Below are 22,698 nucleotides of genomic sequence, written 5' to 3'. Positions count from 1 at the left end.
GATTTTCACACATAGAGGATATACTTGCTACCCTTCTGTGTAACCACAGGCTGGCAGTACTGTGGCTGGGCTAAGGTGTCATCCATCAGCAGCCTTAAAATGCTCAAAAGAGAGTTTAAGGACAACAGTGACATGTTCCTCAGTGGAACCAGATATTTCAGGCAAAAATGTCCTTAGTTTGTGGCTTGGAAGGTTCAGGTGGGACACTGGAGGAGGGACCACCAAGGAGCCAGTACAGCACTGGAAGAACCTGCCCATAGAGTCTGTGAGGGCTCTCTCTCTAGGAAGGCTTTTAAGACTCAACAAAGCCATGCTAACCTGAGTGAGAACTACCAACAGCCCTGCTCCAAGTGGGAGACTTGGCTAAATGGTTTCCAGAGGTCCCTTTCAACCAGCATTCCCACAATTATTTGAGTGGAACATTCATCATTGCAAGAAGCTCTCCACAAACCAGGAACTGCCTACTTCAATTTTAACCTAAAAGTTATTATTTACTGATGATGTGTTATAAAGGAAAGAAGGACAGCCTGTGAGAATTTCAGTAAGTATCTGATCACTTAGTAGCACTGAACATTTCATTAAATTAACACAATTTCAGTACATTACTGTGCTGGTTTACATCCACATTAAGGTTTACATGCCCTCACAAACTTTGGAGCATTTAGAAACTGTGTAGCTTCTGAATTCTTGATATCACAGGACATACTATGTTTTTTAGGAAAAGCTGCTCCTAGAAGAGGTCTGGAAACTTCTAAAAAGTAACTATTCCAGGACTAGGGCATTGCTACTGACACCTGAATAGGAAAAAACTGTGGTGAACCAACACCCTGAGAAAGTAAAATATTAAGTCACAACATAAAACAAAAACCCTAATTTTTTCTTGTACAGCATTTAGAACAGAAGCTATACCCAGGAAGCTGAGATGATGGCAGAAATAAAAAAGGCATATCCTATTTGTTAACACACACTCAGAGGGCTGAGCTAACACCTCTAGAGAAAAGGGGGAGAAATGGCTGGACCAGCACTTCATGTCAGTGGGAGCAAACCAGCACTGCAGATCCACACCGTTAGCACAGTGACTGAACTTTGCTGACATTTGCCTTCAGCCTTGAGAGGAACACTGAGGCACTCATCAACAGAAGGGTCACAGCTCGGGGTCACCCTTCTCCATGTTACAAATACAGGATATACTTCAAATAGCAAATGCTGGTTCTGCCTGTGTGTGGCTCCTGTGTGTAGGAAACTGTCACAAGTTTAACCATCTAAAACTGACCACTCATTTCAGTTGGAAAACACTCCCTGCATCCTGACTTCTAAAACAGATCTTATTTTAAGACAGAGGCAATGAAAAATCAGATTCCTTCATGACACTCAGAGCAACAAATGGCTTTTGTTTAAGAAAAAAAGTAAATATCCAGTCCTTTCTAAATACCATTAAGCACCCAGAGGGTTATCCCAAGCAAAAGCTCAGGGTAGTGGAATTGCTCCAGCCTGCTTAATCACATTGCCTTTGGGAGTGTCACATTGCAGATTTAAACAAGGAGGCAAGTCTGTGTGCCATGTGTCTACTATTTTTATGCATGGCAGAAAAGGATATGAGGTCAATGTGCCCTGCAGAGAGTGATTTGACTTCTGAGTGAATGCAGAAACTGTCTTAGTGTGCCTTGCCCAGGAGATGGCAATCCTCCTTCACAAGCTTTATATGGGGAATTTGAGCAAATCAAATGAAGAACAAAGGAACAGGTGCTTGATTAAAACAGAGGGCTGTATTGTAATGTTTTTTTTCCCTCTCCTCAAGCTGCTGGATCAGAAGCAAAAAATGTGAGGAATTTTTTTCAGGGAGATCTGAAACCATCAGTGGGAAACTCTTAACTGCTTTTGTTCTAGTGCTGGCAAGTTCAGGTCTCCTCTCTTTGATTATCATGTTTTCCAGACACCTTAATCAGAACAAATCTATGGACTGTCTCTTTGCAAGGCTAGGGGTGAAAGGATATATTTTTTTGAAAACCAGGCATTTTCCCTCCTAGAGAGACAGCAGAAAGACTGGTCAGGAGTAGTCAAGTTAGCAGTAAGAGCTCCTGAGACAGAAAAGCAGCAGTTATCATTATTTTAAGGGAGAAGTATTCTGAAATTGTTTTTGTTAACAAGGGCTGTCCCCAGCTGTAATCCCAGGATGGATATCTGCAAATGCAAAAATTCTGATGGGCATGAACTGAAAACAAACCAATGCCAATTCTGGCCAAGCAATTTGATTCCTCTTACTTGTCAGCCGGCAAACCTCAGCTCTGGCTCACAAAACTGGGAGCTGAAGTTAATTCAAAACGCCCCAATGCAGCAGCAAAATGAGGTGAAGGGCATGTAAATAGGGCATGTAAATGGGGCACCCTGACACAGTACACACAGCCTCTGAATCAACCTCCTTAGACGTGTGACTCCACCCGAGGGCAACATTAAGAAAGTTACAGCTGCATTTGCCTTCTGCTCTGTGTGTGTTTTTAAGAAGTGGAAGAAAGAGCCAGTTAAAAGGCCAAAAAAGCAATTGACTGCAGCTTGCCAGGTTGAAAGGGATGAAACTCCTGTAAGTGTGCCTGTGATGGATAATCCTGCTAAAAGATGGCATTTATACTTAGAGGCACCCCACCCTGCAGAACGATAATTAAGGCTCACCACTGTCTCAAACAGCTCTAAAAATGTATATTGTTCAAGGAGAATGACTTGCAAACTGATGTGTTATTGATATCCTGGGATAAACTGAACAAAGGCACTTGGTGACTACATGAAGAGTCTCACAATAAAGCTCCTGAAAATGATCTTATTTTACATTTTTGTAGTACTTTCAAGTTTTGGCCAATGCTGAGAGTACACAGATTTAGATAAGGATGAAGGTAATGCCCCCCAGGCAGCTTCTGAGGCTATCTGGTTCTCTGAGGAACAAACTCTGAAACACAAGATTTCAAAGCCCACTGGTGCTTCATGGAGAAGCTGTATCAAACTGAAAGGCAACTTGACAGCAGCAGCTTTACTGACTCTGTTTTTAACTCTCCCCATGTTTTGCTACAGACTGTAAGCCCAGCTAAGTGGGTTTCCATTATCAGGGTCTCACATTTACACAGCAACCTTTAAATTAACTCAAAACACTGCCAGTAGTTTCCAACTTCCCCACCCTTTGATTTCATCCAAGACTGTCTGGCCCCCTGTACCGTGCATTCCATGCAAACCAGTATGTAATGGTCAGTTCCTGCAGGCTAACACTTCCAGCAGCATGCCTCCTCTTGAAATCCCCTATTCCCTAGGCTGGCAAAAATCTGCTGTTCTCTAACTGCTCTTGTGAATCATTTGAAGTCTTCTCTGCTCCTCTTTTATAACTTCTAAGCTTGTATTAACCAAAGGTTCTGTCCTTGACTCTCTTCTCCCCCATCTCCAGTAGTAGGCTTATCCAAACCCAAAAACTCAGGTGTCATTTGCTGGGATGACAAAGATATTCTTATACTCCATGCTCTGATTTCTTAATGTCTGACCACAAGCTCAAATGCAGGAAGGCCAGAACACATTTTTCATGTTTTCCGCAAGTGCTTTTTCCCAATGTGCCTCCTCATCTTCCTCACTCATTGACTGCCACCACCTCACCTGTCTTCAGATCTGCAATATTTGGCTTACTCAACCTGGAATCTCCCTTGATCTTCAAATGAGATTATGACAGCATCATGCCAAGTCTTTGTCATCCAAAACACTGTTTCCACATCCATTAACCGACTAAAACACTTGTTCAGATTCTTATTTCACAGCTTTTTTACTGCAACATCCTGCCTCCTACCACTGCAGGTTTGTTCAAGCAAGAAATGGCATTTTTAGGTGATACAGAACACAGCATAACAGGCTCCTGGTCCATAACCATTAGCATTCCCTAATATGAAAGGAATTGGTAGTAACTCTAATAATGTCTGATCCTAATTCTCTTACTGCTAACCTAAAGAACATCAGGATATTAACAAATCATCAGCTAAATGAATTTTAAAAAAGCCAAAAATTAACAATTAATACAGTGACATTTACAAAATTACTTTTTCAGTTTGAAGAAACACTGCTCTAAACATGAAAAAAAATTACACAATATGTGAATAAAACAAAATACCTGATAGTCTGAGGTCATAATAAGTCCACCTGAGGTAGTGGTAGGAGGAACAACTCTCACTTTTTTCAGTGGGGGTCCCTGTGTGTGACTGTTGTCTTGGTTCCCTGGATGACCAGTTCCATTAGTATGGTTATTGCCCTGCTGCTGCTGCTGGTTCTTCTCAATTGTTTGAACACAAAGAAAAAATTCAACTCAAAAACAGTACATGAAATAACATAAAATCAGGAAATAGTGTAAAAGCCAGTGAAACATGATGATACTGTTCTTCTAGTACTTACTTTGTCTCCTTTATCATCTGGTTCTTCTTCTGTTAAAAATTCTCGTTTTGGGTAAGGGATTTGACAACCTGCAAAAACACTGTCCCCCAGAAAAGTCTATTTATCACTGTATTAGAACAGAAGGGTAAGACCTGTAAGATTCACACTTTACCCATGATAGTTTCAAGCTGCCTAAGCCATCATTTCATACCTGTAACTAAGGGAGAAGTTCTCCCTGACTGACTATCACCATATTCTAAACTTTGCAAAAACATAATCATTTTTACATACTCGATTTCAATGTTCATTTGACTCTTACACACTAACTTAAGCTCCCAGTAATTTTTTTGTTGGTCCATCACTTGTTAGGTATCCACAAGGGCACAAAGAGCTATCTCACTTATAGCTATTCTGTAATTCACAGTTTCAGGACTAACTATAAATATTCCTGGAAACTTCACTGACTATTAAAAAAAAAAACACCTGGAAAAAAGTTTAAAAGTAACTAGAAATTTCACCTGTCAACTCATACCTCACAGTCCACATGGATTTGCTACTTCTAGTGCAAGCTAATATTTACCTGCCCTTCATCAGTAGAATGTATTTATAATAAAGTCTCTGTACACCTGTTAGCAACACTCACTGTGCATTCACATTAAAACGTCAACCTAAATTTGAGAAAAATGCCAAACACTATCCTAAAAGCAGTTTCTGCAACAGTCAATTGTTTGCATGACTTTAAATCACAGAGACAGTTCAGGAAATGCTATAAATAATCCAGCAGGCTTTCGTGAAATAATTTCATTTTTAATTAATTCCTTATAAGTATACATATTTTATAAATTCTTCCCTACATAAGAGCAGAGAATCACAGACAGGATGTACTAATAGCTTTCCTAAAAGGGTGTACAGTCATGCTCTTCTCTGGCTAGCCTTTTGGAAGAAGGGCTTAATTTTTAATGAAATCATTCACTGTCCATAAATTCTCTCCCTTTTGTAAATCCGCCTGTGCAAACAAAACAGAGGAGTGTCTACAGAAAATGGATTTAAGTTGTTAAGGATGACAGCACAGAGACACAGACTTGACTTTCCCCACCCAGTGAATTTACAACAAAGGCTAAGACAAAAATGTAAACTAATTAGAGACTGTCATCTGGCATTCTGAGGCAGAGAAGCGGACCTGCGGGCACTTAGCAGTTGTCTACAAGATCTGTAGCATGCATAATCAACCTGTCAGTGAGTAACAAGATTAGTGCTGCAACTAATAGGATCAAAGTTCCATAAAGCAAGAGATTAATAAAAATGCTACTTAATTTTAAAAACCACGAATGGCATTTTAGTGGTTATAGCTCTCTTCGGTTGTTAGCCAGTATTTAGCTCAATATTCACAAACATACTTCGGGCAGAGAGAAGGCACAGCTCTAAAGCATCTCTGAATGCACTGATAAGTTAATAAACAGACCACTTACTCGGATGTGGGAAGAGGATCTTCCAAGAAGTAAGGATCCTGCATAGCCTGTTCTGAGGTAATTCTCTTTATTGGATCCATAGTGAGCAATTTCTGAAGCTGAAAAGAAAAAAAAAAGAAAAAAGAAAGAAAAAAACACCTTTACATTACCAAAACCATTTATAGAAACTTCACTGTATTCCTGAAAGTTAAGATGATACAAATGTGTGTGAACTCAAAAGCCTAACCATAAATGGCATACCCACATTCTTCTGCCCTGTTAAAATAGTGACTTTATTTCCTATCAAAGGACACCTATTTTCACTTGCAAAGACCAGGACATTCAGTTCCAGTCACCAGTGTTCTATCAAAACCATTCAAAAAGTTTCCACAATGTACTAGCACCTTTAATCACAAAATAATTTGGGTTGCAAGGGCCCTTTCAAGGTCAATTAGTCCAGCCCCCTGCCATGGGCAGGGACATCTTTAACTAGACCAGGTTACTCAGCACCTTGTCCAGCCTGACCTTGAACACTTCCAATGGTGGGGCATCCTGAACGTGTTTGTGCAACACGTTCCAGTGCCTCATCACTCTCTGAATAAAGAATTTCTTCCTAATGTCCAATCTAAATCTACCTTCCTTCATTAAAAAGCCATTATCTCTTGTTCTATCAAAAGAATGTTCCTCTCCAGCTTTCTTGGAGACTCCCTTCCAAGTACTGAAAGGTGTTATAAGGTCTTGTGGGAGCCTCCTCTTCTCCAGGCTGAACAAGCCCTGCTCTCTGAGCCTGTCTTCAGAGGAGAGGTGCTCCAGACCTCTGATCACCTTTATGGTCCTCCTCTGGACACAACACCCCAGACGAGGCCTTGTGAACTAGGAACACCAGACCATAACTATTTTATTTAGCTCTAGTGCTGAGTTGCAGCGATGCATTCTTAAACTACATGGTTTTTATTCAAAAAGTCTGCTGTACATGCAGATACTTCTCTCCATCCACCCTAGCAGCTGTGTGGAATACAGCTGTGCTGGGCAAGCAACATGAGATAACCTTCAGATACCACACAGAAAAATAGTGAGTTTTCATGTTTCAACAATACAATGAACTGTCCAAAGCAAAACTACACCATGACATATCATCCAAGACTTTATGACAAATGCTTCACTTTTAATCTGCAGTGTGTATTTTTAAACAAGAAAATACGTATGTAAATAAAATTAATTTACATTTCCTACTCATGCTTTTTATAGGATTCATACATTTCACCTTTTTAAAAAGATCCAGTATCATGAACTGGTCTTCTTTCACTAGGAGAAATTCATAACTACATGTGAGAATTCATAACTGCAATGCAAATCTCTATACTTCAAAAGCTGAGGTTGAGAAAGTACATTTCCCTCCTCAGCCTTCAGTTTTGACAGCATGGTTGAAACTTGATAACTACGAATTACCACCATCAATTCAGTTTTGTTTTTCACATCATCCACAAGAACTCACAGCTCTCTGAGTCTACATGAAATTTTTATAGAATAGCATGCTGAACAAGCCAATTCTTACTCTCTCAAAAAGCATTGCCAAGAGCCAGAAAAGGATAAGGCAAAACATGACAAAGAACTGCCAACACACTGAAAAACACAAATGAAAAGCACTGCAAAATACTAGCATAGTTTGTGATGACTGGATTCTAGAGCTGTCCATTACAGGATGACAAGTCTTGGTCATAATCAGCCATACAAAAAGAAATCAAAATGACTGTGCAACCATTATCCACCCAGGGGATCAAAACTTCAGTTCTGCCCCCTTGTACAGATGCCACACAGAAGTGAACATTCTATATATTATTACAAATATTTTCTATTTTAAAAACTGCTTGATGTAAAGATCACCTGACTAAATGACACAATAAATATGCAGTAAACTTCATATATCATCTATTGATGGGACAATCATTACAGCTTATATGGACCAAAGTAACCACATGGATGATCAAAAAAAATCAGGCATATAGGAATTTTTAAAAGTAAAAATAAACTATTGAAAGTATGCAAAGCAGCAAAATGAATAAGGATTGCAGCAACACTGCAAATGTAACTACAGGCTAACACAACTATAACACAACTTCAAGAACAAAAACTTCAGAATTACTTGTTAGTGAACCTAATCCAGTGAATGAAACTCAGAATCATTTTACCCATGTGAGAAGATACTTCATCAATGTGAGAAGATAGTGATTTTGCAATTGTCAGAGTGCAGAGTATCAGTTATTCCTAAATTTATTTATAAAGTTAGTTACATTGGACTTGACACTAGCTCAACTCTTACTTGAAACAACTGTAACATATATAAGGGATTTTTTTATGTCTGCAGGAACTTACCAAGTGGAATGCCTTACTATCTGGTTTAACTTTGTGTTTTTCCATATATTTGATAAGGCTGCAGTTGGTATACCTAGAAAAGTAAACAGAAGTGATATTTCTAATATGCAAAACATTGATACTGCAAAGTTTTCCTGGTAGTCACAAAACATATTAATAAGGACAGTTTAGTCTCCCTGCTAACCCAATAAGCAGGGAAAAACCTCAACTATCAACACCAGAGATTGCTTAAGAGAACTGCAGAAAGGCATGTTTCCCTCACATCCTTATAAAAGCGTATAACATCCACACCAAAAGCACACTTGGAACGCAGAGTGTGCAGACAGCAAACTATCAACTGGATTTAAACTGCCTGGTAGCAATTTTACTACTATACTGTTTGATTCTGTGTATTTCTCATGGCAGTGAAGATATAAAATAAGCTCATCTGAATGCTCTCCTGCAACCTACAGGTTGCTACAAGAACATTCACGTATTTACTTTTTGAAGAGAAGCTGAAAAAAGAAGTTTCTAAATGGATGCAATAACATGGCAGATACAAGAAATGCCTGTAACTATACAGCCCCAAATGCCTCAGCACAGAAATCAGGCAATGGGGTGGCATTTTAAGTGCAGGTATTAGCCTGTGGCAATGTGACAGCAAAGCTGAAGGACATTTTCCTCTTCAGTCACTGTAAGTTACCCTAGACACCAAACCTGACAATTATACCCACTGTTTGCTGGAAATGGTGTAAGGTTACCAGACCCCTTTTAAGCAGCTATTACAGAAAATCACTGCCAGTACCACAGATTTGGGAACAGCTGTGCTTTGACACACTGTGCTTTGCAAACTGCAGAGCTGCTTGAGGTCTTACTGGCATGACCTGTTTCAAAGCTGCCACCCTTACCCTTTACAGCCTCTGGCTACTCCTCTGATACACACCACTTCAACAGGCCAAGTTCACCATTATGAAACAACTTTATTTTTCATAATCCAAGCCATAACAATTTCATAGTCCTTGTTTGGCATCTACATAGAAAACTACTCAAACTTCAGAAATTTAGTGTAGGAAAGAGATATAAAATAAGCTTTCTTAAGAAAGCTCAACCCAGACTTACGTGTTTCTCCGGAAATCTTTCATTAAGGTTGAATGCTCTGGCATCTTTTTTATGTCTTCCCAGTCTTTATCTGCAAAGCAGTATTAATTATTTTTTCCCTTTCTCTCTGAGTAAAACAAAGCATTTCCAAGTATCTCCACAGCCTTGATATTTGTTTTTTTAAATTCTACCTCTCTAACCTTGTAGTCTTATGCCTTTGTACTCCCTAGCTCCTACTCCTTCATCATCTCTTCACGATAAATCATACCAAAACCTAAGAGGTTCCAGCTGTGTGTGCTGATTAACTCAAGAATTTTGAAAAAAGATGCCAGCTACAGTGGGCAAAAAACAATGCTGAAGAAAAACACATCAGGCTTGAGCTTGAACCCTTCAGGACTGTTACTTAATTTATTTAGACACAGCTGTGATCTCAGGACAGGAGTACACAGACCTCCAGCAAACCCTGTCTCCTTCTAATGGATTGTCTGTTTTGACAGCACTTTTAGTAACAAGAAACTGCCCAGAGGTACTTCAGCAAAGTAAAATATACTGCTATTAAACAAAAAGTTAAGAAAAAGTAAAGTATGCACACTCAAAATGAAGAATAATTCACCTCAAAGTAGACTAAGCCTAAAATGGATTTTAAAATAAAACAAAAAATTTACTACCAGCACCTAACTTCAAATGTGTTAAGCTCCAACTCTTGAAAAAGCTCTGTGGCCAACTAATTTGGTTCAATTCAAATATTTACTAAGTCTGATCACTACTGCAGAACACTTAGTTTAAGTGTCAATTAAAACGCAAAAAAATGCTGCAATTGAAGGAAAAGCATTTCTTGAAAAAACCAAAGAACTCCAAAGGTCAAACACAGACCATTAGAAAGGATTCATTAATCCAATCAGAAAACCAAAATGAGAGTATGATCTACTTATATAAGCTATACAGAACCAATATAAAACCCAAATGAACTAAGAAAAGTATAACAGGGTAAATTTCTAGTTCAAAAGCAGAAGGGGACAGTATTGCTCAAAGAAGCAAAACTAAGGAGACAATATGCAAAGGCAACATTTCCATGAATCTCACAGATCAATACAGAAGCAATGAAGCACGTACACACACAAAAAAAGGCAAAAGCAAAAATAACAGCATGTTTAATAACAAAATTCCAGAACCAACACCAACATATAGACCACAAAAGTCATGTGAAAGGAAGAGGCAAGTTCAGGAAAAAAAAACCAAACAATTAATAGTGGAGCAGGGAACACAAGCAGTGAGGAGAAAGATAAACAAAAAGTTTAAAACAAAAATAAGGCCCCTGTTACTCTGACTCCTGCAATCCTGTGAACACTAGAAGACAAAGTATTAACTGAAGAAACAAGGCAGCCTGCATAAAAACAAAGTGTGACCAACACTGAGGGGAAAATGCAACAAGTGATATTCCCACTATAATTTGTTTTGGTTCATACAACCAGTTCTTGGAAGAAAGAAATTTTTTCTATACACCAGCTTTCCACCAGGTGTGTGGGGGGGGATTAATACCCTCCATTTACTTCCAAACGCTACATTTAATTTGGCATGAGCTAAACAAATGCATAATATTCACTAAATGTATATATTTTTTGCCTGGATTCATAAATCATCAGTCACCTTGCAAATCAATAATCAGTACTGAAGCAATGTAGAAATACTCCTTCTCATTTTTAATCACCCAGCATTAAATACACTCTTTTAAAATAATACAGCATTGGTATATGTATACACAAAGATAACCCTATCATCAATAAAAGGGAACATACCTAATTTGACCATTGGATTCTAGATCTATAACTCATGAAATAAAGATTGTGTTTGAACAGCTTTGCTGCTTTGATCAGCTGCCACCTTCATATGCAAAGAAAGCAATATGGATATCTTTCTTTGAACAGCAGTGATAAAAAAAAACAGTATGTACCTGCAGGAAATCCCATTACATTGAATATTCTGTCCAGCTGGTCATGGTGATAAGGATTACTAGTTTTGATATCTTCTTGTCGACAATGGAATATTGGCTCTGATGTTAGCAGCTCTGCAAATATACACCCTATGGCCCAAATATCTTTAAAAAAGGAGAACAGAAATAAAAAGAACAACAAATGAATCTTTCCAAAACCATCTGGATGAGGTAGAATGTTAGTGTTTAGCTTATCAGAGATAAGGTCAAGTTTCTACTTTGTAGAAGTGCAATACTTCCTCAACTTTTTCTTTTAGCTTTGAATGGAGGTACCCAATTCAGAAACTACAGAGGAGCTGAGAGAAGAGCATACGAGTTTTTGTGGGGTTTTTGAAGTGTAGTTACCATTTAACATTGTAAAAAATTATTCTGGTTAAGAATAAAAGTGAAGGAAACTATTGGGATAATGGTCAACACACAAAACATCAAGAAAGTAAAGCCAACCGGCATCTTGTCCTTTCAGTGCCACATTGTCCTGATCAAGAAATGTGCAATTGCTCATCAGCCAAGTTTAAGGAGTAAATGACCCCAAAAATACAAGCTGACAAGTAATGGTGTTGGTAAAAACCAAATTACACCTTGAAAGAGAGTAACATACAAATTGCTACAAGCCCATACACCTCACAACTTTTCCACAACATTCATTAAAAAAAAAAACCCAAATCCCACAACCTTTCTCTTTTCACTGTTGCTTTCCTATCTAATATTCAGATCTCCTGAATCTTCCCAGTTGTTTTCTCAATTCTTTCCTAGTATATACAAACACAATTTTAAACTCAAAGTGGTGCTACTCTGAGCCTTGAATGAACAAAGTCATAAACAAGGACAAAAGCAAATAATGCAAACAGCATAACTCCATTACTCAGTGTTTGTACACAGTAATTTTTTATCTACATTGAAAAAACTGTGCACTGAAGGCTATGACTGCCCATGCAGTTTCACACGCTGCCATCAGAAGAAACAGCAGTAAAGTGAGAGAACATGAAAATACAACAAATTAAGCAGTTTGAAGGAACATAAACAAATTTATCTGATCTATAAAAGAAACACGGTATTAACAGAAAAGTAAACGAATACATTTAAGGCATAAACATGAGAATTGCTGACAGAAACACAGACAGGATCTTAAAAAAAAAACAAAACAAAACAAGAAAAAAAGATTGAGTTCTGAGGAAGACTGTCAGGTTACAGAAACAACACAGCATGCTGACATACAACCTCCATGTCTGTGCAAAGTGGAGTAGCTGCCAGGGAAGTTACTTGCTCCCAGAATTGGTTGCCAGCCTTTAACACATCTTTTAAACCAGGCAGCAAGAGAAATCTTCCCAGTGCTTTTCCCTACAGTCTCTCTCCCTTCCACAGCAAAGCTGATCAATGCAGTAGAAGTGAATCTAATCTCCCTCCAGTTTGCTGCTGGGCTGCTCCCCTTATACAGCCCACAAAAGCTCTGGCCATCTGTCAGCTGTCTTTTTCAAAGACACAGAGAGGCTAAAATGCAGCTTAATTTTACATTTTAGCTTCAGTGAAGCCACTATATTTTCCATTCTGTACATTCTTTATTGCATATCTTTATTACACTAGGTAATAACCTCTGCAATAAATTTAATGCACTGTGCCTCAAAGTCATCCTAATATGAATTCTACTAGCAGTTCAAAGATGCTTCCATATTTTTATAGCCTCTAACAGCATTTATGAAAGTCCTGTGTGAAAGCCACAAACTTAGATTGCATTGCAGGGCATTTGGAGATAAAACCCAGCAATATATTTCATTTCTATATATAGCCTGAGACCCCAGGAAACTAATCAATTTGTCAAACATTAATGTTTCTTCAAGAAACAAGGAACATACCTTTAACTTAGCTACAGTCCTTTGAACAATTTATCAAAGCTTTAATATTTGGGTACAGTTTTCATAAAGAACAAAACAGTACATTTTTGTCCAATTTACTTACCAATAGCTTTGGTATAATGCCTTGCTCCAAGAAGCAACTCTGGAGCTCGATACCAGAAGGTTACAACTACTGGATCCAAGTCTGCTAAAGGCTTCAGAGGTGAATTAAATAATCGGGCAAAGCCCATGTCAGCTGCAAAATTCAAAGAGAGACGCTTTAAAATTTGAGGGAAACTAATAATCTTTTTTTTTTTATGAACAAACTGATTGAGTTTACTTGTTAGCACTATCATCATTCCTAAATAAAATGCAAAGGCAGACTGTAGCAGATATGAACTCTCTGAGCAGATTTTCTTTCTGTAGAAGTTACTGGATGGCATCACCTATGGAGTATATCATTATAAATCATTACTAACATGAGTCATTTACAACAATGAATTAACCATTGTTCTGAAGAAGTGCATCAACTCCTCAGGACACTGGTAAATCCTGACTCATTTTACCTGATGTTCTCTGGCAAAATATTCCCATTATTACAGGATGTTTTTTTCACAAAGCAGCAATTTTTAAAGCAAGCAAAATGCAGATTCTGCAAAGGTTAGAATGATTTATAATACATACGTGTACATGACAAAATCTCCCTCTTCATGGAGTTAGCTGTGGCAAGACTTCCTTCACACAAAAACAGCACCTAAGCCTAACAGCATCTGCCTCCTTGCTGATTTTCTATCAAGATGCATTTCCAATACCAATATATCAGTGCTGAATACCATTCAGGCTATGATTTTAAAATTTTGGTTGTGGGCATTATATCATTAAAAACTGCTTTCTAAAAGTTGTAGCGTACAACTGCCTAGGAAGTTGTCTGAACAACTAAATATAAGTCATACAGGAAAAAATGGGCAGAGACTAAAATGTACAGCTTCTCCCATGAAATTGCTTTCCTGACCCACCAACCCCCAAATCCCAAGATAGAGTGACTCTCTCATGTAGGGATATTCATATGCTGAGAAAAACTTGAATGAAATGAGATGAGTAGCTACCCTGAAGGAAAAGGACCTACATGCTATGGCCCAATGAGGAAACACTGCAGTGTAAATATAGGTCTCTAACTTGACTACACAATCCTTAATTATTTTTTCATATGCATTCCTATTTATGATTGCTTTAAGGCATTTAAAAAGAGAAACGTTTTACAGTTTTCTACATTAAAATATCAATTACTCAAAATTGGTCAAGTCACTAATAACTATGAATAATGAGGAAAATTGTTGGCAGAAAGTGAATTTATGACCCAAAGTGACACAAAAAGACTATAAAAATTATTTTAAGTTAAAATACCAGTTATGTATTTTTTAGAAAAATTAGTTACACTGGAAAAGTGGAAGCCCTTGGTATGTGTATAACTTCTGCATTCTTTTATGGCTGTGACAATCTTAAGAAAATAAGAAAAAGAAAATCTACATTTTGATAACACACTTCAAAATCCAAAGTTCCCCTCCCTCTTTCCCTGCTGGGAATGGATGGCTCAGAGGACTGGTGGCCCAATACAGAATCTTTCACCTGTCCATTAAAGGAGTCTGACTTAATTTAGTTGTTTACTAAGTTATTCTCAAATTAATTCAAAACGATGAATTAAGAAATAAATGGGTGGTCTATGTGCAATTACTAGCAAGTAGTTGTGTACAGCAAATATCACCACCACTGTCAAAAGTGAGTCCAGAGGATGACCTATGTGCTCTGTTTTGGAAGAAACCCTCCTGAAGAGTAAGGTAATATGAAGAAATTTTCCCTTTTGTTGTCCGTGCTGTACCTGTTTTCTATGCAGACCTCAATCCCTACTGCCAACCTTAAAAGCTCAGAAAGGCATTAGAAACTTTCAGAGTAGGATCTGCAGAAACATTCAACCCTGGCCCATCACTCCTTGGATTCCACAAGGGAAGGCCTAGAGCAGCACTGAATGCTCCCAGAAAATCCTACCCTGAATCTTTCTACTAGCGACTAACAATATAGTTCAGATCAACAAAACAGTAAGAGAACAGAGCAACAATGCAGAAGAGTACTCTCACAAAAGAAAACCAGGGGGAAGTCAAAAAGATGAACTAGCCTTAAAAAACCCTTCTAAATGGGGCTGCATTACCATAACAAATGTAAGCAGGCTGTGCATTAGTAGCACTGCCATGATAAAGCACAGCCTGGTACAGTTTATTATTTTTAGACTACTGTTAATTTTTATTTATGTATTTAGTTTAAAACAATTGAACTTCTACAAACCATCCTCTCACTGTAAACAGTAACTCCCACCAGAAAATGTTACAATAGTGTGGAGTGTTGGGTCCTTTCTAACCTGGTACACCCCAGGCTGGGCATTTAGCATTAGCTATTCACTCTCACTAAACATTTTGCATGGATTTCTGTGGTTTCTGCACTTTTAAGATCCCTTGTGTTCATCTCCAAGGGACCTGCCTACTCCTTCAAAAATACCTTGCAAGCTGACTGTCATCTTTGATTCCATTATAAGATTTAAGGTTTGTAGCAATGAGTAGTTCCCTATTTAGATTTTTATAAACAGCAGCAAGATGTCATGGCATTAGAGGTAAATGGAGGAAATTTTAAAATCCCATTTTTCTCCTCCTTTCCTCCTAGCTAGCTGTCATCTTTAACCCCACATCAAAATGCCCCACCCCACAAAAAAAAAACCCACTTAAGCAAAACATAATGACAATTTCCACTTTCTATTGATGAGGCAACAGCATTTCATTGTCAGAACTGTTACATGGGGCTAATATGATGAAGCCAGTCACTCAGAAAACAGCATTTAGGCAATGTGCCCAGGCACATACTGGTATTATACAGTGACTACTTTAGGTGGTACAGCTGCACCTTCAGAACATTCTAACTTAAATGCTACACTGGGACTTATCAAAGATATAAACATACCAATTTTTACTCTTCCTCGCTCAGGACCTTCACCCATAACTAAAATATTAGCAGGTTTCTGTGGAAAAAAAAATAAATATACAATACATATACCACGATAAACCTAAACATTAGTCTCTGAAAAGTTAATTAAGTTTTGTTTTGCCAGTTTTAAACCAACTTTGTTTTGATAAAAATGACAAGTTTGGCTGTCACAGTAACGCTGTGCAAGGACCCAGACACAGGCTCTCCCTGACTGCATCCTCCTCTCGTTTCTTCTGGGCATTGCTGTGCTCCAGCAGCACATTCCCTACTCACACCCTAGTGTCTGTCCTCAACATGCACCAGCTGGCAGCCACCCAACTGCTGAGATTTCTACCCAAATTGCCCTAGATCCTTTCAGTGGGAAGCAGTCCCACTGCTGCCCACCACCCCAACCACAGGGATGGGAAGCCAGCTCTACAGCAAGCTTTTCCCAGGGTTATTAGGCACATTTGCACACACATTGCACATAAAAATACACAAGTGAGATACAGATGAAACATATCACTCGATATTGGAGAGAATACCGTATCACTTGATTTTGGAGAGAACACTCATCTAAATTCTTCCTATTTACAAGTGTTTACCAATTCACACAGCTGCAAAACTGGAAAGCACTGCCTTTACGTTATTCTTCTGTCTTTCCTTTTTTTCTTTTACTACGGAGGCAAGTTAAAGAACTGAGCTAGAGTTTGGCTGGCTAGAAAGATGATAACTCACTTCATAATCCTCTATTTTCTGCTGTCCTGTTTCTCATAATCCATTCTCAGCATCTGTAGTCACAGGATTCCTCAACTCCTAACACAGTTTACATAATGAAACCTACAGTGCTTATTTGGAGGGAAAAAAGAAACTCACAAGTAAAGCTGACAATGTATGCCAGACTTGTTCTCTAATGGAGTGATTTAGATACCCATTAGTTCTGTAAATCCTGGACAAAATAGGGATTCCTATTCAGTTGTGACCTCTAAGATTGTAGTACGGTTGAGTTACAGCTCTTGCTTTGCTTTTCCAGTTTAAACAGATCTGAAGGTAAGAGTACCTGAGCAGAACAGCTCAGACCACCTAAAAGTTAACGTAATAAATTCTACTATCTTTGTGTGGTTTTCTAAACACATTCTAGGATATTCCCAAGTCTTCCTGAATCTATCAGGCTCTAATGTAAACACACATGCAAAGAAGCAGAACACCACAACATGATATCAACCTAGAAGTAACTGCTATTATGTAAAAACAAGGTAGAAAATATTAGCACTTGAGCAAAAATTTTCCTTGAGAAATTAAATTATTGTTGTTTATGAAAGGCTGCAAAATGGATTTCTGAAACTCTACAATCCTTGGACAAAATATGTAAAAAGAACCTGAGGCATTGCATTTCTGAGAACAGGTTAAGGATAGAAAATCTTATCAAAAATGTGGTCAAAAAAGGTGAAATATACTTCATTGTCTTTCCAACAGCAAGAAGAACAGATCCAGCTTGTGCTGTATTAGCTCTGTGATTTCCAGAAGAAACTGTTCCCCACACCGCCACCACCCCCTTTTGCTTTTTTTTTTAATAAAGGCATATACTCCAGATAAGTATTGCTTCAACATTAAAAAAATTCCGAATGTGGGCACACAGCTCTCAAAGCATTTAATTTAGATTGCCTCTACAAAAGTCCTAGAAATAAACAAACAGCATACATCTTTAAATTCATAGTTAGTGCTGAACTTTATGGCAATTCAATCCGCTAGTTATGAAAATACATCATTTCACCAAAGAAATCTTTCTATTGCTACACTGTGACTCAAAGAACAAATTCACATCTTTTACAAAACCTGCTTCAATATATATGGGGTGTTAAGATACATGTCTAATTATCATGTTTTCATTAGAGTTAACAATATATTACACAGGCACTAGAATTTTTCAGATATATAACATATGGACATAATACATCAAGCACCATTTTTCCCCCTTCAAGTTCACAGGTTCATAATACTCTACAAAAATGCTTTTAACACCTTCATGATATTTCCACCTTAAAATATTTTACTGTTTGGATTTTGGTAAGGACAAGAAGTCCTATTCACACAAAGACTGTCAAATGTATTATACCATATGACTAATAAGCCCAGCACTGGGTAACAATTCCTGCACCAAAGATCTCCTACCCTAAGGTCAAGGCAGGTAAAGATGAGAAAGCACAGTAAGACAGTACTGGTCAGCAAAGTACATATCAACAGCTTGATGCACACTCAAATTTCAGAAGTTACAGGACATACTTAACAATAGAGACAATTCAGAAATCTGTGTAAGAGTATTCTAAAGCAGCAAGATAAAAAAGAACCCTCAGTTGGTCTGAAATATTCAGTAAACCTTTTTCTAAAGCCACAAGTCCTTCACTGAAAACAGCTCTGTTTGGAACACAAGATTTTTCCTACAGACAAAAATATTTATGTAGTCACATCACTGTAAAAATATACCAGAGTTAAAAAAAAAAAAAAGTAAATTATATGGCTTATTCTGGAGTCTTCCATTTCTAAAATCATTGTATGCAGAGACTGGAACAATTTTTTGTTCAAAAAATTTTCCAAACAAGACCATTCAACTTTAATTTAATAGGGGGATATCTACTAGAAATCAGTATAGGAGTAGTATTGATATACCTAAATACTAAGCATTTTGAATAATCCCTGAAAAACACTGAAGTCCACTAACAAAAGTGAATACATGTGTCAGGAATTATTGTTACACATCTTTTAATCGAGTCCACTATCTGAAGATAAAAAACCTCAACAAGTCCTCAGAGTTGTCTACTTGGGCAACTCATTACACATTAGAAATTTATTTGCAAAGAAAAATAAGCAGTCATTAGAAGCAGAAGGGAGAAATTTGGATAAGCATTAGTTGAATTTGTTGATTTTCACTTTAATTCTAATTATCCAGAGAAAATTGAAGTTGAAACTGCCTATTCAAATCACTTGGACTGCGCAAGTGAAGCAAAATCTTTTAGAAATTCTTATACTGTATTCTGAAAATACTCTACTTTAAAGCAGCTATATTTTTTTTTATAACTACAAATTACCAACTAAAGTCCCTAATTTTTGTACTAATAAAGGAATAATTACTTTTGTCATCCAGTGAAATAATCTGTGCATGCCAGACAAATGCTAATGAGAAACCTGTTATGAAACTAAACCAAATGTGAAGAGCCATGCAGGGATGTACAGCTGAATATTTCAGAGACCAACAAAAGTGTCTGGCAATCCCACAGAACTAAATTCAAGAAAAATCACCCAAATCCACCTCAACAGCAGAGGGAGAGCTCATTCTTATGAAATGGCACAGCACTAAATCTTATCTTGTCCTGTATTTGCCTTTGTAGGACTCCTCTTTATGATTCCTAAACAAATCCTCTTGTGTATTTAATCACTATTACTGCTGAAAACACACTGATATATCTTTAGGTACTTCTAATTTAACAATTATTTGCAAAGTGCAAAAAGAAATTCTGAACAGCAGGCTAATTTTAACCAAGAGAGGTAAAAACCCAAAGAGGTTCACAGATCTGTGAAGAACTTGAGACAGTCACCTTTACCTATCTGCCTGATCTCACATGGTACTGCTCACGGTCACCCTGAAGTCTCTGGTGATGAAGGCTGCACAATTCCCATGCAATCTTGTCTCTTTCACTCTTCTCCATTGCAGTGTTCCTCCTTTCCTTCTAACACCACAAACAAGGTTAGTCCCCTTGCCTCTTCTTCGTTAGCAGAAGGCAGACAGCCACTCCTTCACTGCAAGAACTTCCAACACTTCCTGGGACAAACATCTCTCTTCAGTCCTATTACCTAGATTAAAAAAAACCCTGAAGCCCTCTCCTGCTATGTTTCTTGGTAGGCTATTTTTGTTTCGGGATCTATGCTCATTCTTGCTGATTTCCTCTAGCTGCTCTGCCTTGGGCCACCCATTTCTTTGAACTCCAGTGCTGCAAATTACACACTGCTCCTGCTGAGGCTTCACTAATGCTAAATGCAGTGGAGAGATTATTTTACATGCCTTGCACAGCATCTTCCACTCTGTATGATCCCAGTATGGTATCCTGCCTCACTGCATAAGGCTATTGATGCATGTTAAGGTTACCAGCTGTGCATTTTCTTCATATCTTTTTGGCAGAACTACTACTATGAACAAACACTGCAGTCACATACTGCTTCTTAACATATACTGAAAATGTTTGTGTTCTTTCACAGAAGGGAAATTAGACTTCAGAACTTATCTGAATCGCTGTCTTGAAGGCAAAAATGCAAACAAAATTAAAATTATACCAGCCTATGTCACGATGAGATGTGACAAAAAGAAAAAAACATCATTCCTGCTGCTCAGAGGAAGTTATTATGGAAGCAGGAGATGATTATTTATTCCAAATTTGTATATGAGGTATCTGGAAATCTTAGGACATTGTCTGATGCTCCTGGAAAAGTATTTTGGTGTTAAGCCCTCCTTTCACTAAGCTTTACTCACCAAAGCAGTGAGGAAAGAACTGGGCATTTTTAGCTTAGCCATTGCAATTTTTGATACATAGTATTTTAAGCATCAAACCAGTCTGCAGGAACTGCTATTCCACATAGGCTTTGCTACTAGTCTGTTTCTGAAATCACCAGTTTTCAAAGACAGATTTTAAACACTGGTATCAGTGAGTCATCCAAACTCCTTTGAATTACCTACTATGATATTGTCAATGCTACCTCCTCCCCATCCACATTATTAACTGCTTGCAACATTTCTATGTATGCTAATAAACAGACTCCTACTCTTTACACATCCTTTTTAACGCACCTTTTAATAAGGTTTTAGTATAATCCTAACCAATTTTCATTTGGCTAATCCAATACTTACGAGTTGGGCTGCTAAAACATTACACTCTAGAGGATTCACAATGATGGAGTGAGCCACACCAGGGATATTTGTTAACTCCTGGTATTTGTGCATCCTTACTGGCTGTGGGACCAGTTTACAGAACCGGCCATGCCATCCATTTCCACCTGTGATGAGCCATGATAATTTATAAGAACATAATACTGGTTTTCAATTTTAAAAAAAAGAGCAGGTTAACTTTAAAAGAACCATACTAGACAAAGGGCTTTTATCCCTAAATTATTTTGCTTTTGCAACTATGACTTCAACAATGATTCTATTATGATTTATAGTGAAAGACTTCTTTATACTTTAGACTTCAAAGTATCATACAAAACAATATAGGAATTATAATCTATATTAAACAATATATATTTAAAAACACAACCCCACAATCATACAAAACCATAACTGAACTTCTTCAGCTGTATTTGAGAAAATGTCTGTGAAGCATGAAACACAAGTAAATTAAAAATGTCTTGCTGAGAAGAAAAAATTCAAAAAGGTTTTGAAAGACAACTGCAAGGGCTTAGCAAGTTGCAGCCTGCTCAGAAGAACACTTTTGTGGCACGGTGGTAGAAATTGTAATATACTGATCTGGTTAATCACTTCCCAGTCAGGTCCTCTGACAAGAAAAGCTGCACAGCAAAACCCACTAGCCTTCAGCTTGGCTTGCAAAATTCACACCCCATCTCAAGGTCTGTGACTCTCAAAAGAGTCAATGTTTATGCTTCTTCCAGCACATCTCTAACAACCTTGTTATCTTTAAGCAGACATAACCTACATCACAATACTTCCTTATTATCAAGGTGGTATGATCTCTTATTGCATTCTTAAGGACTGCAGCTGGCTGTCCTTTTGGATCAGTTTAAAGTTAGAGAAGATAATTTCATTTTCATTCCAAAATAATTAACTTTTCTTTCCACTTTAACAAAACTGACTACTTCAACACTAAATAGTACTCTAGCACAACAGCAGTGACAATATAACCTTATTCAAATGATACTATCAGCATTTTTCTGAAGTTAATTGCTTTCCTTGAATTCAAAGATGTTCATTTTCTTTTGCAACTGACTGGGGCTTTAAAACATATTATAATCAAAAGACCACTACAAACACTGGTGAAAACAACGGCTCCATAGAATATTTTAATATTCAGATTTAATACATGTTTTCTGATTACATAACAAATTGTAAAAAGCACTGCAAAATTAAGAAGGCCTGTTTTAATGTAATACTTCCTGTGCATTATCTTCTTATAAAGAACATCCCAGAGCTCTTTAAAACAAATAAATTGAGCATCTAAATAAAATTCTCTTTAAAACTAAGAGCCATTAAAATTACCAGTTACAGCCAAACAAAAACAAACCCCTAAATTATCAAAGCACACATGTCCAAAAATTTTAAAAGTACAGGAAGTATTTGGATAGGATAGAAAATAGAGGGATGCTGTATCTATGCCAAGGAGGCCTTCTGCTAGTTACCATCAACCATATTTTATCTCTGTTTCAGCCTGATGAAAGCTGTTAGTCTCACTACTATGTTTTTAGGCTCTGAACACACTCCAAAAATTTTCTTTCACTGCTGTCACTCAATTACTGCCAACTTGGGGCACTGTAACTTATTAAAAGCTTGCACACTGCCTAATACACAGACTTTTCTCACTTTCAC

At 37.6% G+C, this 22,698-nt stretch overlaps 1 protein-coding gene across 5 annotated transcripts in view; it reads right to left on the bottom strand.

Moving 5' to 3' along the window:
- CDK8 (cyclin dependent kinase 8) overlaps positions 1–22,698 on the bottom strand; it is a 68,910-nt gene that overhangs the window by 1,625 nt on the left and 44,587 nt on the right. Inside the window, exons 1-9 of one of the 5 annotated variants that reach the window (XM_063149070.1) lie at positions 19,706–19,722; positions 16,110–16,167; positions 13,231–13,362; positions 11,239–11,382; positions 9,309–9,378; positions 8,211–8,283; positions 5,859–5,956; positions 4,411–4,489; positions 4,133–4,291 (exon numbers count right to left, since the gene is read on the bottom strand). In XM_063149070.1, the coding sequence (XP_063005140.1) occupies positions 4,133–4,291; positions 4,411–4,489; positions 5,859–5,956; positions 8,211–8,283; positions 9,309–9,378; positions 11,239–11,382; positions 13,231–13,362; positions 16,110–16,146 (792 nt within the window). In that variant the 5' untranslated portion in view covers positions 16,147–16,167; positions 19,706–19,722. Of the gene's footprint in view, positions 1–4,132; positions 4,292–4,410; positions 4,490–5,858; positions 5,957–8,210; positions 8,284–9,308; positions 9,379–11,238; positions 11,383–13,230; positions 13,363–16,109; positions 16,168–19,705; positions 19,723–22,698 lie in introns of those variants that run through there. The other 4 variants (XM_063149067.1, XM_063149068.1, XM_063149069.1 and 1 more) reach the window with 4 other exon arrangements.

The sequence above is a fragment of the Melospiza melodia genome, chromosome 2, assembly GCF_035770615.1.
Source record: "Melospiza melodia melodia isolate bMelMel2 chromosome 2, bMelMel2.pri, whole genome shotgun sequence".
Taxonomy (NCBI): Eukaryota; Metazoa; Chordata; class Aves; order Passeriformes; family Passerellidae; genus Melospiza; species Melospiza melodia.
The sequence above is the reverse complement of the archived record's forward strand: the minus strand, read 5'-3'. Positions and strand labels throughout refer to the sequence as shown.